The sequence below is a fragment of the Haplochromis burtoni genome, unplaced genomic scaffold (genome assembly GCF_018398535.1).
Source record: "Haplochromis burtoni strain Fernald_Lab_line unplaced genomic scaffold, NCSU_Asbu1 Contig_57, whole genome shotgun sequence".
Lineage (NCBI taxonomy): Eukaryota > Metazoa > Chordata > Actinopteri > Cichliformes > Cichlidae > Haplochromis > Haplochromis burtoni.
The window spans coordinates 2,598,961-2,612,730 of NW_024582418.1; the positions used below are offsets into that span (position 1 = coordinate 2,598,961).

At 36.8% G+C, this 13,770-nt stretch overlaps 2 protein-coding genes across 2 annotated transcripts in view; one reads left to right on the top strand and one right to left on the bottom strand.

Annotated features, from left to right (window-relative positions):
- Positions 1 to 78: 78 nt before the first annotated feature.
- Positions 79 to 6,068, bottom strand: LOC102294040 (follistatin-related protein 1). Its single transcript, XM_005922478.3, has 11 exons — positions 5,991 to 6,068; positions 5,663 to 5,737; positions 3,300 to 3,389; positions 3,026 to 3,155; positions 2,912 to 2,941; positions 2,698 to 2,819; positions 2,403 to 2,521; positions 1,838 to 1,950; positions 1,199 to 1,309; positions 1,000 to 1,100; positions 79 to 629 (listed from the first exon to the last, which is right to left on the bottom strand). Exons 1-11 carry the CDS (start codon positions 5,994 to 5,996, stop codon positions 606 to 608), a joined length of 921 nt encoding a protein of 306 aa, XP_005922540.1. The 5' UTR covers positions 5,997 to 6,068; the 3' UTR covers positions 79 to 605.
- A 5,814-nt stretch (positions 6,069 to 11,882) lies between these two features.
- LOC102296777 (gap junction alpha-5 protein) overlaps positions 11,883 to 13,770 on the top strand; it is a gene marked incomplete in the record, with an annotated part of 14,440 nt that continues 12,552 nt past the window's right edge. The window contains 1 exon segment of the mRNA XM_042220924.1: positions 11,883 to 12,331.

Here is a 13,770-nt window from a genome sequence, read left to right on the forward strand (position 1 = left end):
ACTGTTATTTATTAAAACAACATTTGTATATATTGTGTTGAACAATGAATAATAAAAAAAAGAATTCGATAGTTGCTTCTCACGCTCATTTTTATTAGATAAAAAATGATACAAAAATAGCTTTCACTATCAAAACAGTTAAAGTAGTATCTCATTACAAACCTCAAGAAAACAAACAGCATTGGGGGCTGTTTGTTTGTTTCACTGATCATAAGAAATTAGATGTCATAAATACTTGTTCATTAATACAGAGGGAAATCAAAGTTTAGACAGAGTTATCAATCAAAAATTGAAAAAAACAAAAACGTGCTCATGTGTTCTTCAAAAGCCAGAAAATATAATTCCATTCTTTAAAAGTATAAAGCAGTCAATAACAAATTAAAAACATTTTTTAAAAACTGGTTGTGAATTAGCAACCAACTTCAGCGCATTAAATTCAGGAAGCAAAATAAGAGGTAGAATAATGTTTAGAAGTGATTTAACAGTTCACATAAATAAAATGTGTTGAATCATTTATAAGAATAATAACAACAGCTATTTAAACTAAACCTGTTCCTCATGTTTGGAGCGGAAGGCCACTCAGCTGATAACTGGCTGTTGCGACCTCAGTTCTCCATGGTGACAGATGCCTGAAACAGGTAAAAGAGACGTTCATTGACCTGTAGGTAGTGTTTAAACTTATACCAATCATGTGTGCATCACATTGCTACAGAAGAATTTTGTAGTTGTACATTTAAATGACTTATTTAAGTTAATAGTTTTAATTAATAAAAAATATTCAATCAACAATTATTGAAAACCTGGAAGTGGAACTCTTTCTGGTTGTGCCTTTCTGTTAAACTCCCTTACTCTGCAGTTTAATGCATTTATTTATTCAGAAGAAATAAATGTATTTTTGCCACTCTGGTCTAAATTTGAGTAACTTTTATGTTGAGATTAAACGTCTCTGTGAATAAAAATTTAAAGGTTAATAATATTGTTTCAGGAGAGACTGTCGACCTGTAAAGCATTGAGTTCAGCCACCCTCCTGCTCCACTCTTCTTCGGTCATTTCTTCATCTTCTCCTCCTTCATCAGTATCTTCATCAACCTGATGCTCTCCTGAAACACATGTTGCAAAGATAAACACAGCAGCGGGCAGAAACAGAACAAATGCAGCAGTCATACAATACGACTACTATTTTTAAGCGAACTCGCACCATTGCAGGTCAGAGCGGTGCACACCCAGTTTCCACAGGCGCACACACACTTGTTGCACTCCATCTGAGTTTCAGCTCCATCCTCAAAGACCTCGTCTTCCAGAGCACACTCTACACACATAAAACACAATGTAATAAACACAAGAACAGCTAACTTTCTTGTCCTTAAAAATATAAAAAGTTTCAGTTTTCAGTTTTTAATAAAAATTCTTGTAAAAGGAACAGATGCTGTAAAATGTGTGAAAATACATTAAAATAGTCCAAAATATGTGCTCTTCTTCACATTATCCAAAACTTTGCTTGGCTGATTCTAGCCCGTGAGTCTTGTGTTCGACACTCCTGATGTAGATCATACATTGAGTTAAACATACTTTGCCACTAAGTATGTGTTTGTGTAATTATATGTTCCTTTTTTGTTTGTTTATACATACATCCCCAAGTAGTAAACTCTTTGTTCTTGATTGTAAAGTCCAGTAAATAATAGTCTTCAAATGATAAACAGTGTTAGGATAAATCCAAAGCTGAATACAATGGAGAAAAGCAAATAGAAATCTTAGAAAAATGTCAATCACACAAACACAAAAAGTGTTTGTTCAGTTTCATACTCTTATTTTGCTGCTTGTGTGTATGCATGTTTACTTCTCTCAGTTGGGTGGTAGGTGGGCGTAAGACAGTTGATAAACTCAGTCAAACTCAGCTTCCAGTCAGCATTTTCATCCGACAGCTCTATCAAAGCATCGACACACAGAGATCTAAGAAAAAGAAAGAAGTGAGAGACAAATGACTGGAGAAGTCTGGATATGGAGCTTTAACAGCCATTTAATTTCTAAAATGATGTGCAAAATGTGTGCTGCAATATACAAACAAAACAACAAAACAAAACGCGAAACAATTAGAAGAACAAACTCTACTCTCTCTCCCTCTCTTTCCCTCTCTCTCCCTCTCTTTCTTTCATTCTCTCCCCCTGTCCTATCCCCCAGTCATGTCTGTCCCGTTTGTAGCAACTGAAAATAAAATAAATTCATAATTATAATAAAGGTCAATCAAATGGACCAATATGGCAAGGCCATGATGATCCACTTGGTAAAATAAATCCGCTTGGCATCTTTCTTGGCCTTAAGACAACAATTCTGATGGCTAAAGATCCAAATGGGACACAAAAAAAAAAAGAAGAACAAACTCTCAGCGATGAAAAAACGAATACCTCAGCAGCAGGTTAGTCTGCAGAGTGTCTGAGTATGTGATGTTGAGTGCCGTCTCATTGTGCTTCAGGAATCGCAGAAATTCATTTGAATCAAGCTGTGAATCCCCATCATCATACGCCTGTGACACAAAAACACCATCAAAATCTTTTACCTTGTTTAGTTATTCACAGATATTCTCATATATTACTTAAGGCTGAAGCTATGCAAGATAATAAGCTAAAATGTATCATTTCTTCCTACAAGTGACTAACAGATACATTTGTAATTATTATACAGTGCATGAAGTATTCACACCTGAAAATATGTCTGAAGGATGTCACCGGCTGATGTGTTTGAGGCCAGATCTTCAGCTTCTTTCTGAATCCACTGGATCACTCTCTCTCTCATCCAGTCACGATCAGATAGGAAACACACGACTGCAAGCGTGAAGCATGAAAAAGAGACCGGCTTTAGACAGCCACTCAAATTTGCTGAATTCTGTAAAAATGTGAAATATTTCGTGACTTACTGGGGCTCGCATCGGCCTTTGTTGGTTTCTCTGCAAATAGAAACACACACAAATCCTTCATGACTGCACAAGCTTCACTCAAAGCTTAAAGAGTTTGTGTTTGTGGAAACTGACCCAGACAGTGTCCTCTGTGCTCCACGTGTATCTTGGTCTGGGTGATGCAGGCGTCTCTGTGCAGTTCACAGTGATTCCTGTAGGATTTTCCGTTGCTGCCACACACCCAGTGCTCTGACATGTCACACTGCTGCAAAGGAAATAAAAGAGGCTCGTCAATAGAAGATTACCAAAAAATGGTAGCTGCAGAAATATTACCTGCAGTCTTTCCCTAAACTAATACAGACGTACACATTTACAAGTACACATGTTTGCTAGTTATCAGTACCTTTACCTGTAAACAGCGACAGACTGGTTCTCCTCGGTCAGTCGATACACACTCTCTACCTGCACCGCAGAAAGTCCTGGCACACACCGACTCATCCTAACACAGAAGAACACACACAGGGACAAAGACATTGTCATCACAGTGAAGAGAATTGGGAAGAGTGGAGGAATAATTTGGGGTGGGTGTGCTCCACATTCCAGATGGTGACCTTTGACCTTCGTCTGAAAGGCCACAAGGCACGTTGAATGACCATGACTTTCTCCCTCTCTCGCACACACAAACACACACAGACAAAATGTATTGGAGCAGCTGCGAAGCGATGCATCTCATTTTAAATTCTGTCTTCTTCAGGACTTTTTCATTGTTTAAAATTTAAAATTTAATTTCACCACCTCCATTTCTGAGTGAGACAAAAACTGATTTATCAACAAATGTCCATTTAAACCCAGTTACATATTAAAGGAACTGAAAGAATTAAATGTGAATGTATAGAAAATAATATATTAAACACCAAATTAAGATGCAGTTGATAAGATACAGTTGATAAGTAAAATGTTGTTATAACCAATGTAAATATAGGCAAAGCACTGTTATAATATATTGTAATATTATTAAATATTTATATAAATATTATATAAATATTATTTTAGGCAATTTTAATAAACTTATTCAAAAGCCAACATTTTGGAGGCAAATGAGAAATGCTGAACAAAAATGATTATAATGATAAAAAAATAAAAATAATAATGATTACCTGTGAAATATTTTGTTTTCTTTATTATATTCAGAGTCTTGTATTGTATTTATTTCCATCCCTGCACTGATTACCTGCCAGCAGGTAATCAGTGCAACATAAACTTACAGTACAACAGGTAATCAGTGCAACATAAACTCACTAAAAGTTCAAAAAGCTGAAAAACAGACGAGATTCAGATGATAATTCTCAGTAAGTTCATCATGTTTATGATATGACAAGCCAAGATTTCCTTTTCAAAGTGTTCTTAAAGAGACAGTGAATTATATGAAGCAGCAATAAATACTCAATACACAGAAGAACAAAATTACACTCTGATTCCTGACATTCCTCTTTATTAACAGGATGGAAAACCTGAAAATGAAAAACATTTTTGAAATCATGTATTCCCAAAGCTCTACCATAAGGACATCTTAACTCAGGCTCCAGCAGTAATCTTCACTTTGATCTCAGGACAGTCTTTTAAATGAAAGAGGACTGCACAAACTCGTCACTTTAAAGAAATGTTCTCACTTTAGTGAAATGTCTTCACTCCCAGATTGTTCTACACAAAGACACAGAAGGGTGCACACACACACACACACACACACACACACACACACACACACACACACACACACACACACACACAATAGGTACATCTGTCGCCTGTGGCTGTCCAGCTGACACCTGCTGCACTGAAAACCTGCTGTTAGCAACCAGCTGACGGTACGGAACACACACACACACACACCGCAGTAATGTTTTCGGTGTAATTATGAGTATATGTCTTATTTATTTTGTTTGGCTGCAAACCAAGTTTCTGGATTTGTTCTTTCGTTCTTTCGTTCTCTCGTTCTCTCTTTTATATTTTCTCTTCTCTTTCCTTCCCTTAGTCAACCTCATTATTCTCTTCTCTAACAATCCTGTGCTTCTTCTGCATGAACATTGTGTAGATTTTCAATTCTGCAGTAATCCATTTTTCCCTTAAAAGTCCTTTTGGATTCTGTTCTGTCTTTTTTGTAACATTTCTGATTTACTGTATTTTTTCATTTTTTTTTTCCTGATGTATTTTTATTAATTGGCTGTTGTGTATGACATATACATTTAAAAAGACATGTTGGAGTTACTCTATTCACATTTTTCAAAAAGTGTTTTTATCTCATGATTGTTGAAACCTTTGAAGTAAAGTAAATTTTAATGTGTGTCACCATCTTCTTTCAAAGGTAACTTAAAAAAAGTTGCCATTGAAACTTCTTTTGAAACAAGCTTACTCATAGCAGAGTGTGTTTTCACCAAAATTACAGGTGGAGGGAGTGTGAGACACACCTGTTCTATGTTTCTGTGGGTTTCTATGTTACCTTAAAAACATTTGCACAAAACACATGCAGACACTTTCCTAAATCATGATTACCTCAACACATGCAAGCACACACCTGCCCGTAAACATCAGCTACTAACTAGTGAGTATTAGCAACAACAACAGTAACAACAAAAGCTTTTTTTAGTGTAATATTAAACATATTCTCATTAGTACTTAAACATAATAGAGCACTATAATTATTCCGCACACTTCTCTCAATTTCCATTTTATCAAAATAAAAACAAAACGACATATTTTCAGCAGTGAGTTTACCTTGGAAAGGGGAGAGGAGGACACAAGATGAAAGAAGAGGAGGAACTGCAGCAGGAGCACAGAGATGGTCAACATCTGAAGTGGACAGGAGTGGAACAATCATGATGCTGTCCAACAATAACAGAAGTAAAGCGGCACTCTAATGCATGATACCATCAGTAATGCTACTGTGAAAAATAAAATAGCAGTGAAGACTGAGTCTGATCATACTTTGTTCAGTAATTGCTGCAATCAGCCTGTAAGAACCAACTTGCCTGTACCCAAATTTCACTTTATAGCGAGTCTGTTCAAAGCTAAACACCCACACTTCCAAAATATCCTCATGTACCTGCATAGATGATGAGTTTATATCCAGCAGTGATCGGTGAAGACTCCTGCTTTGTTCTGCTGAAAAATGACAGCATGGTATGAGGAGAGAGAGAGAGAGGGAGAAGAGGAGGAGGAGTGATGCAGGAACAGAAAGAAGACCAGCTGTCCAGAGTCACCCCCACCCTTCTACCCCCCCAAGCCTCAGAAACACATAAAAACCCACTTGTCTTCTGTGCTGGGAATAATGAGTTAAAGGCACGCAACATGTTCAGACAACTTTAAACAGTGACTGACAGATGCAGGAAAAAAAGAGTCACTGCTGACAAATTTCTGTAAAAAAAAAAGTGCCACTGTTTTTTTCCACAAATTATATTTATATGTATTTATGAATATAGATTTGTTTTATATAATCTAGTTTTAAATGTTTATTTATATTTATTATATTTTTATGTATTTATATTCTTTATTATATTTTATTTAGTTATTTATTATTAGATAATTAAACAATTTCTCTGGACTTAAGATACAAGGTCTTTGTGTACAATCTCGATTCTAATTATCCTAATTAATAAAGAAAAAATTCTCCAGCTGTTACTTTTTACTATCACTGACTTTTCTGCCCTGTTTGGCCTCTGTACCCTTCAGTTTCTCAGTGCTGTAGCACTGAGACCACCAAGTGAAGTAAAGCATTTGCATTTTTTAGTGCTTCTATATCTAAATGCCATCAATAACAACACAGGTACTGCATGCTGGCGTAGCTTTTCAAACCACTATCAGTAGTTACATTAGTAACACCTCTGCCCTCACTTTTACAACAGACAAAAATGTTTATGACACAACAGGAACACATAAAATGTAGCTTGTGCGTGATGGGGTAGTACCACATTGTGACCAGCAGAGGGCAGGCTGTGTGTCTTTCACTTGTCAGGCAAATGTGTGAAGCAGTACACTAGGCATCCACATATTACATAAAAAACAGGATGGTGAATGAAACAAACAGTCCCACACAGATTATTTCTACCAACCTGCCCTCATAGATAAGTGTAAACCCTACGACTAAATTTATACTCTTACCAGCACACTGAGCAATAATGAATGGGATTCGGGAGGTAGATGTGCTAATATTTAATCTTAAACATAAACACAAACTGTCTACATGCAGAAAAACTGTGCCCAGGGGCCAGAACTGTAACTGGGGGAGAGTCATGAGACCATAGATGGATCCATTCTTCTTTATGTAGTAGGTGTCATCATTAGTTCCAAATGTTAATCACAAAATATCAATCATGTCATAAACAATCTTCAAGATAAAGATAAGATATTTAGTGTGTGCTTTTAGCTAAGAACAGTATCATGTGAACAACACTGGAACAAACTTGGATCATCTTGGTCTGATCAGCCCATATAACAGCAGCAAGCAGCTTAACAGTCACATGTGTTTCTAGACTAAGATAAGGACACAAGGTTAGACAGTAGGCAGCAGCTGTTTTAGTGGATAAGCGTTTGAAAATAAATATGAATTCATCTGAAAAGTTTGGCCATATTAGAAAAAAAAGTATTTTTAGTTGAATTGCACTTCGTTTTTTTAAATATTTGATTCTGGAAATGATTGTTGTAGGCTTCTGTTCACAGTGTGACCTTTCCGATAACAAAACTCTGTAGCTCCAGCACTGTGTTAACATTTTGCTCGACTTTGTCATCCCTCTTGGAGCTTCCTCTCTCTCTCGGGTGTGACAGTCAGCTGTTTGTCAGAGGAGGTGCTGAGGTTCAGATAAACCCAACCTCCCGGTGTGCGCTGCCACACCACTGGAGTGCTTCTTAAAAATAGTTGGGAGCAGTCAGCCAGAGTGTTAACATCATTTTTCTGTGTGCGTGTGTTCTTTTAATGGAAGGTATGTTATCGTTGTTCCCATTAGCTAAGAGATAGCAGAGGTGTGATGCATCCAAAACACTCCAAAATGGATACACACCAATATGCAGTTCACACAAAGCCACACATACAGACACAATTTAAAGAGGAGGAGAGGAGATGATGATAGGAAGTAAATGTTTGCCTGTACTCTTTCTGCATTTCATCATTGAGTCTCTGAGAGTTTATTGGTTCATTTTACAGTTTTAAATAGGCCTGCATTCATTATACGGACCACTAATAACACCTATCTAGTTTTTATACCTTCTCAAATATTGACTATACAGGAATTCAATTTAAATTTTCTGCATCAGTGTCTTGATTTTTTTCATTTTAATTATTTTCTCTTCTTCATATGTCTACATATAATTTGACACTTTAGAGATATTCTTCTTTTTCTTAAATATAGACATCTCCTTTTTCAAGCTAAGAAGAAATCCTTGTTTCTCTAGAGGCTAACGTGAGGTGATCACTTTTACTTGGTAAACTGTGATGACCTCACATTAGTCGACTTTCTGTGTGAGAAAATTTAGGAAAACAACTGCTTGTTGGGTGAGTAACGACAAAGCACCAAAAGTGGAAAAGAGTGTAATTATGCTTGAAGTTGTCTTTTTAGTTAAATTCTTTTAATTTTCTTTTAATTCCTTTATGAATAAGGTGACACAAACATGTATCACATCTCACAACTCCACAGCAAGTTTCTTACCACCACCATGTTTTTGGCCACATTTGCATGTATGTCATTTTGTCCCATGAACACAATAGCTAAAAAAGTTTTGAATTGATTCTGATAAAAGTTTATTGTGTAGAGTGGGGTCATGTTAATAATCCATTACAACTTGCCTTACATCCACTAAGGTCGTCACGGCCAGCTTGATGACTTATTGGTTGAAAATTGACAGAAAACCTTTTAGAAACTTAGGAACTATGATTCATCTTAGATTTAACCTCTGACCTCTCCTTCAAGGTCAATAAACTTACCTCAAGGTCAAAGGGATAGAGAACTATTTAAAATGAAAACAGGCTTTCAGACTGACGCAAACATGTTGGTATTGGATACTTTTTGTGTACATTACAGAAACAGGTTTCATCACCATTTAAATGCATAAAAATTTGAAGACATGTACAAAGTACTAATTTCTTTTGGAAAACAAAATAAACGTATACTATTTACTTAGCAAATCCATTTTACCTACTATGTATCTATTGCTAAACATTTAAATTTGTCTAAACACATAAATAAAAAATAATAATAAACATTTATGCTCAAATGCATTTGTTTCACATCTTAAACTTATTAAATTACTTTTAAAAAGAACAAAGAAGGCAAAATGAATATACAGAAAATACAAAACTATTTGCATAAAAGAAAATAGTGTGCAGAGAGTGAGCTGCCATGATGGAGGCTTGTGTTCTCAGAGTGCTTCTTAATCTGATTTATGATGACACTTAAATGAATTATTCATACTTTTAACTGATGCAAAACAGGTGTAGGTTATAAGTTAAGGTATAAGTTAGTGCATAAATAAATGACAAAGAACACTAACATCGTGCAATTCATCTAGTTTACCCAATGCACGGAAAATCTATAACAATACCAAAGTATCAATATGGTATGAAATCTCAGTCACATGTGCATGATTGTATTCTAGATTAGTTAAATATGGTCGCCTATTCAACAAACATGTGAGCAAAAACAAGGAAATAAACAAAAAATCAACAGTTCAAAAAGTTTAACAAGCAAATTTTCTATTTATTATTTTAAAAATCTGCAGAACTTTAATCTCCTGAAGCTATTTGGAACAAAATAAAGAGTTTTTGTATTTCAAAGGGTGTGCATGCTCTGTGAAGCATTAAAAGTTGATCTTTGATAAAAAGATCATGCGTTACAGGAAGTTTTTGGGGGATTTGTTGTTTTGTCCCATGGAGATTTTTATTTTTTAGGGCAAATGGCCTGTATTTGTATAGCGCTTTACTAGTCCCTAAGGACCCCAAAGCGCTTTACATATCCAGTCATCCACCCATTCACACACTGGTGATGGCAGCTACATTGCAGCCACAGCTGCCCTGGGGCGCACTGACAGAGGCAAGGCTGCCGGACACTGCCGCCACCGGGCCGTCTGACCACCACCAGTAGGCAACGGGTGAAGTGTCTTGCCCAAGGACACAACGACCGAGACTGTCCGAGCCGGGGCTCGAACCGGCAACCTTCCGATTACAAGGCGAACTCCCAACTCTTGAGCAACAATAGCCCCAAGTAAACCCAGAAGTAAATGATCACTCTGCTTCATGTGACAAAAAGCCAGCAACTAGGTTTTTGGATTCCAGCTGAAAATGTGTCACAAGTTATTCCAACTTTTAGAATTTTTGAAGTGTAAATGCAATAAGGAAATAAAATATTCAATCGTTTAAGAATTAAAACGCTAGCAGTAGCCTTTAAGCAAACTACACTACAGTTACATTACATGTAATAACTTCCTCAGTTTCCTGTTCTTAGCTGACAGGCGTGGCCGCGCACCCATTGTGGTCTGTAGCCCAAGGTTCAAAATTTGATGTGTTGTGCTTACAGAGATGTTCTTCTGCATACCTTGGTTGTAACAAGTGATTACTAGAGGTACTGTTGCCTTCCTATCGGTTCAAACAAGTCTGACTATTCTACGACCTCTAGAATCAACAAGAAATTCTAACCCAGATAGCTGCTGCTTTCCTCTTTTTCTAACCATTCTCTGCAGACTGTAGAAATAGTTATCCCAGGTCATCAGACCACCCTGGCATCACAAGCATTCTACATTGAAAGTTATTTAAATGACCTTTTCCCCTCACTCTGATGATCTGTTTGAACAGAGGATCATCTGGACCATGTTCGCACGAGTGGCTGTGTAGGTATTTGCATCAACAAGCAGCTAAACAGGTGTACCTAATGAAGTGAGCAGTGAGCAGAGTTGCATGTTCGAACAATATCTGGTAATTTTAAAGCGAGAGACCTTATTTTATCTACCCACTCCATTCAAGAAAATCCCCTAACTATGAAACTACATAATTAGTGGAGGATTTATGTGTTTGCATATCACAGACCGAATTTAAGAAAACGTCGATGAATTCACTGAAACGAAGCCGAATGTCATCACTTAATTTTTTAATGGCAGTTCAGCTGGTTCAAAACAAGAAAATTACCTTGAAAATTTCTGACATTTGGTGTAACGTTTATATCCTCTGGCTGTGCAGTGTTGTTCGCCACATTGCTTTAAGTGTCACATGGTATAACCACTGCTTTAGATATACTGAGGAAAAGACACGCTGATAAGAGCCTGGAGGAAGCCATGGTGCTTTTTATTCTATCACAAGTTCTCTGAAAAGAAGACACAGCTGCTAGAAAGTGTTTTCATGCTGATTTAAAAAACCCCAAGTGAAATTCTGTCCAACATTCTAACCCTTCAGTCATTCTGGGGTCATGAACTGAAGTCACATGTTGCATCTTAGCCTACTTTTTATTTTGAGCAAAGATGTTCACTTTTACTTTTTGATTATATTTGGCAAATTTCAGTTTCCATTAAAAACAAATAAGTAAATGAAATGAATGTAATTCACTGAAATCACAAAAAAGAAAGACTTAAGAAACTGAAACCAGTTTGTGTTTATCTTCGGAAGAGTCTCAGTGCAGGAACCTAACCAGCGGTTTTCCAAAGAGATTCCATAATAAATCCTGTGGAATTATACTTTAAGCTTAAGTCACTTACCAGAGCTTAAGAGAAGCAGAGAGATATATGTCGAGAGAGTGACATGAAGGAATGCAGGACTGGGTCTTTTAGCTATTGTGTCTTAATACAATATGTGACTTCCTTCAGTGCCAAACACCACAAACAAACACATGCACCTATATTTGAGAGTTGAATAGCAGGCAGCGAGGCACCAGGCCCACTTCCTCTGGAGATGTAGAAGGAGGAGAGGGGGAGAGAGGGGGAGAGAGTGAGTGAGAGAGAGAGGGAGAGAGAGAGGGGGGTATAAACTACAGCTTCACACACATTTCATTTCAGTTCAGATCTCTCTGGACACAAATTGCTCCAAACTGCTGGATTGACTCCTTTTTCACTCCCCTGAATCAACTTGACCTTCTCCATCGATCCGTCTTTGTGTCAGTCTCAACCTGTCTGTCCTGAAGTTTGTCGGGTTCATCAAGTTCACGCTGACATTCAGTGACTGAGGCTGAGCAGGAATGCTCACACTCACAGCTGGAGAGTGGCCGTCATTCATCACAGATCATCTGAATACGTGCATCTGTCAGCTGTTAAATCTGCTGCTCCTACATCCTGAGGATCAACTCTGAAGAGGAGGAGTGCCTGGCTTACTAGCACCTCACCAACAGGAAGAAAGCATCCATTAGTTTAACCTCAGTCTACAATCATCAGGCTATCACTGGATTAGAAGTTTCCTTTCTCTGTATCCTAAATCGGGTAAAGTATCTGTATGTGGCAGAGTTTTAGTTAATATCAGTTTAATATCAAAAGTGTAAGCATCTTTTTCTGTTTTTATGCATTCCAGTGTTAATAATGACCACATCAGTGCTAAAAATGACCGCAAAACCGCATTTTCAGACCCCAAAACCTTAAATAAGATCACAAAGAAGTGCCACAAATAAAAGGTGTGTGTGTGTGTGCATGCCAGTGTGCATAAAGATAGAGAAATCTTTGAGTAAATTCTAAAATAATTAAGAAATTAAACTTCTTTTGTTACTTGAGTTTGGAATTTAGTTTGTCTCTGAATGAACGCCCATGATGTTGATGGATGTGGCAGAATTTTATCACGTTGACCTGTTAATACTTTCTATTCAGCTTATTATCGCATTGAAAACATCCTCATGTCTGACCGATGTCAATGATTCATCATTTATTATTGTAAACCAGCTTGAGAAAGAGGGGGCCTTTGTATTTGTGTGTTTGTGTGTGTGTGTGTGTCTGTGTGCCCATTATCAAGACAGGATGCAGAACAATACTGACTCCACATATACACACCCAGTCTCTCTCTCTCACACACACACAAAGAGAAACACACATGCATGCAAAGGTCAAGAGAAAGTCTATACAAGGAAGTAATATTGTTATTAATGATGCTGGGATCACTTGTGAAAGATATGAATGGGAGCACACAGACACACACAACACAGAGACACACACACATATGGTTTGTTCGAAGCTTCTGGGCTTTACAAAAACAGGAAGGGATGGGCATTTAATAAATAAGTTGCCAAAAAAGTTGTAATCTGATTTTAAACTTTTTTTTTCTGGTCAGAGTTTTAAGTTCATCTTCGTTTCTCATCTGAAATTAGTGCTTCTTGCATAACAACACGTCTGAAATAGACTTTTAATATAAGTTTAATATGAGTTCCAAGTTAGGGACAAAAACAGTCAGAGACATTTGCCCACTGGTTCGAGAAATGACATCAATCAAATGACAGAAGGGTGAGAAATGTGGCATGTAAAGCAGTCCCACTCCACCCAGAAATGCTCTTTATTGTTCCCCCTGTTTTGGAAGTCTGTACAGAGTCTGGTACTCATCAGAATCACATTTTGTGTAACATCAGAATCCATAATCCAAATACCTAGGTATGTCGTCATCAGTTACCTTGTCTGTGTTTCCTTTTTATTATCTTGTCATGTATGTATCTACACATACATGTATTTAAATAATAAAGATAACTGCAAAATCTCCTCAAACTTTAAAAATTGTGACACAAAATCTCATCCCAGGCAGTCAAATACTGCCACGTGTAATGCAAAAATAATTTAACAAATAATGAAATGAATTACTTTCTCAAGTAACTAAGTAATGTACTCTATGTTACATGTTACTTTTAAGAAAAGTAAAAAGTAATGTGAAATGTTTAACTTTTTTT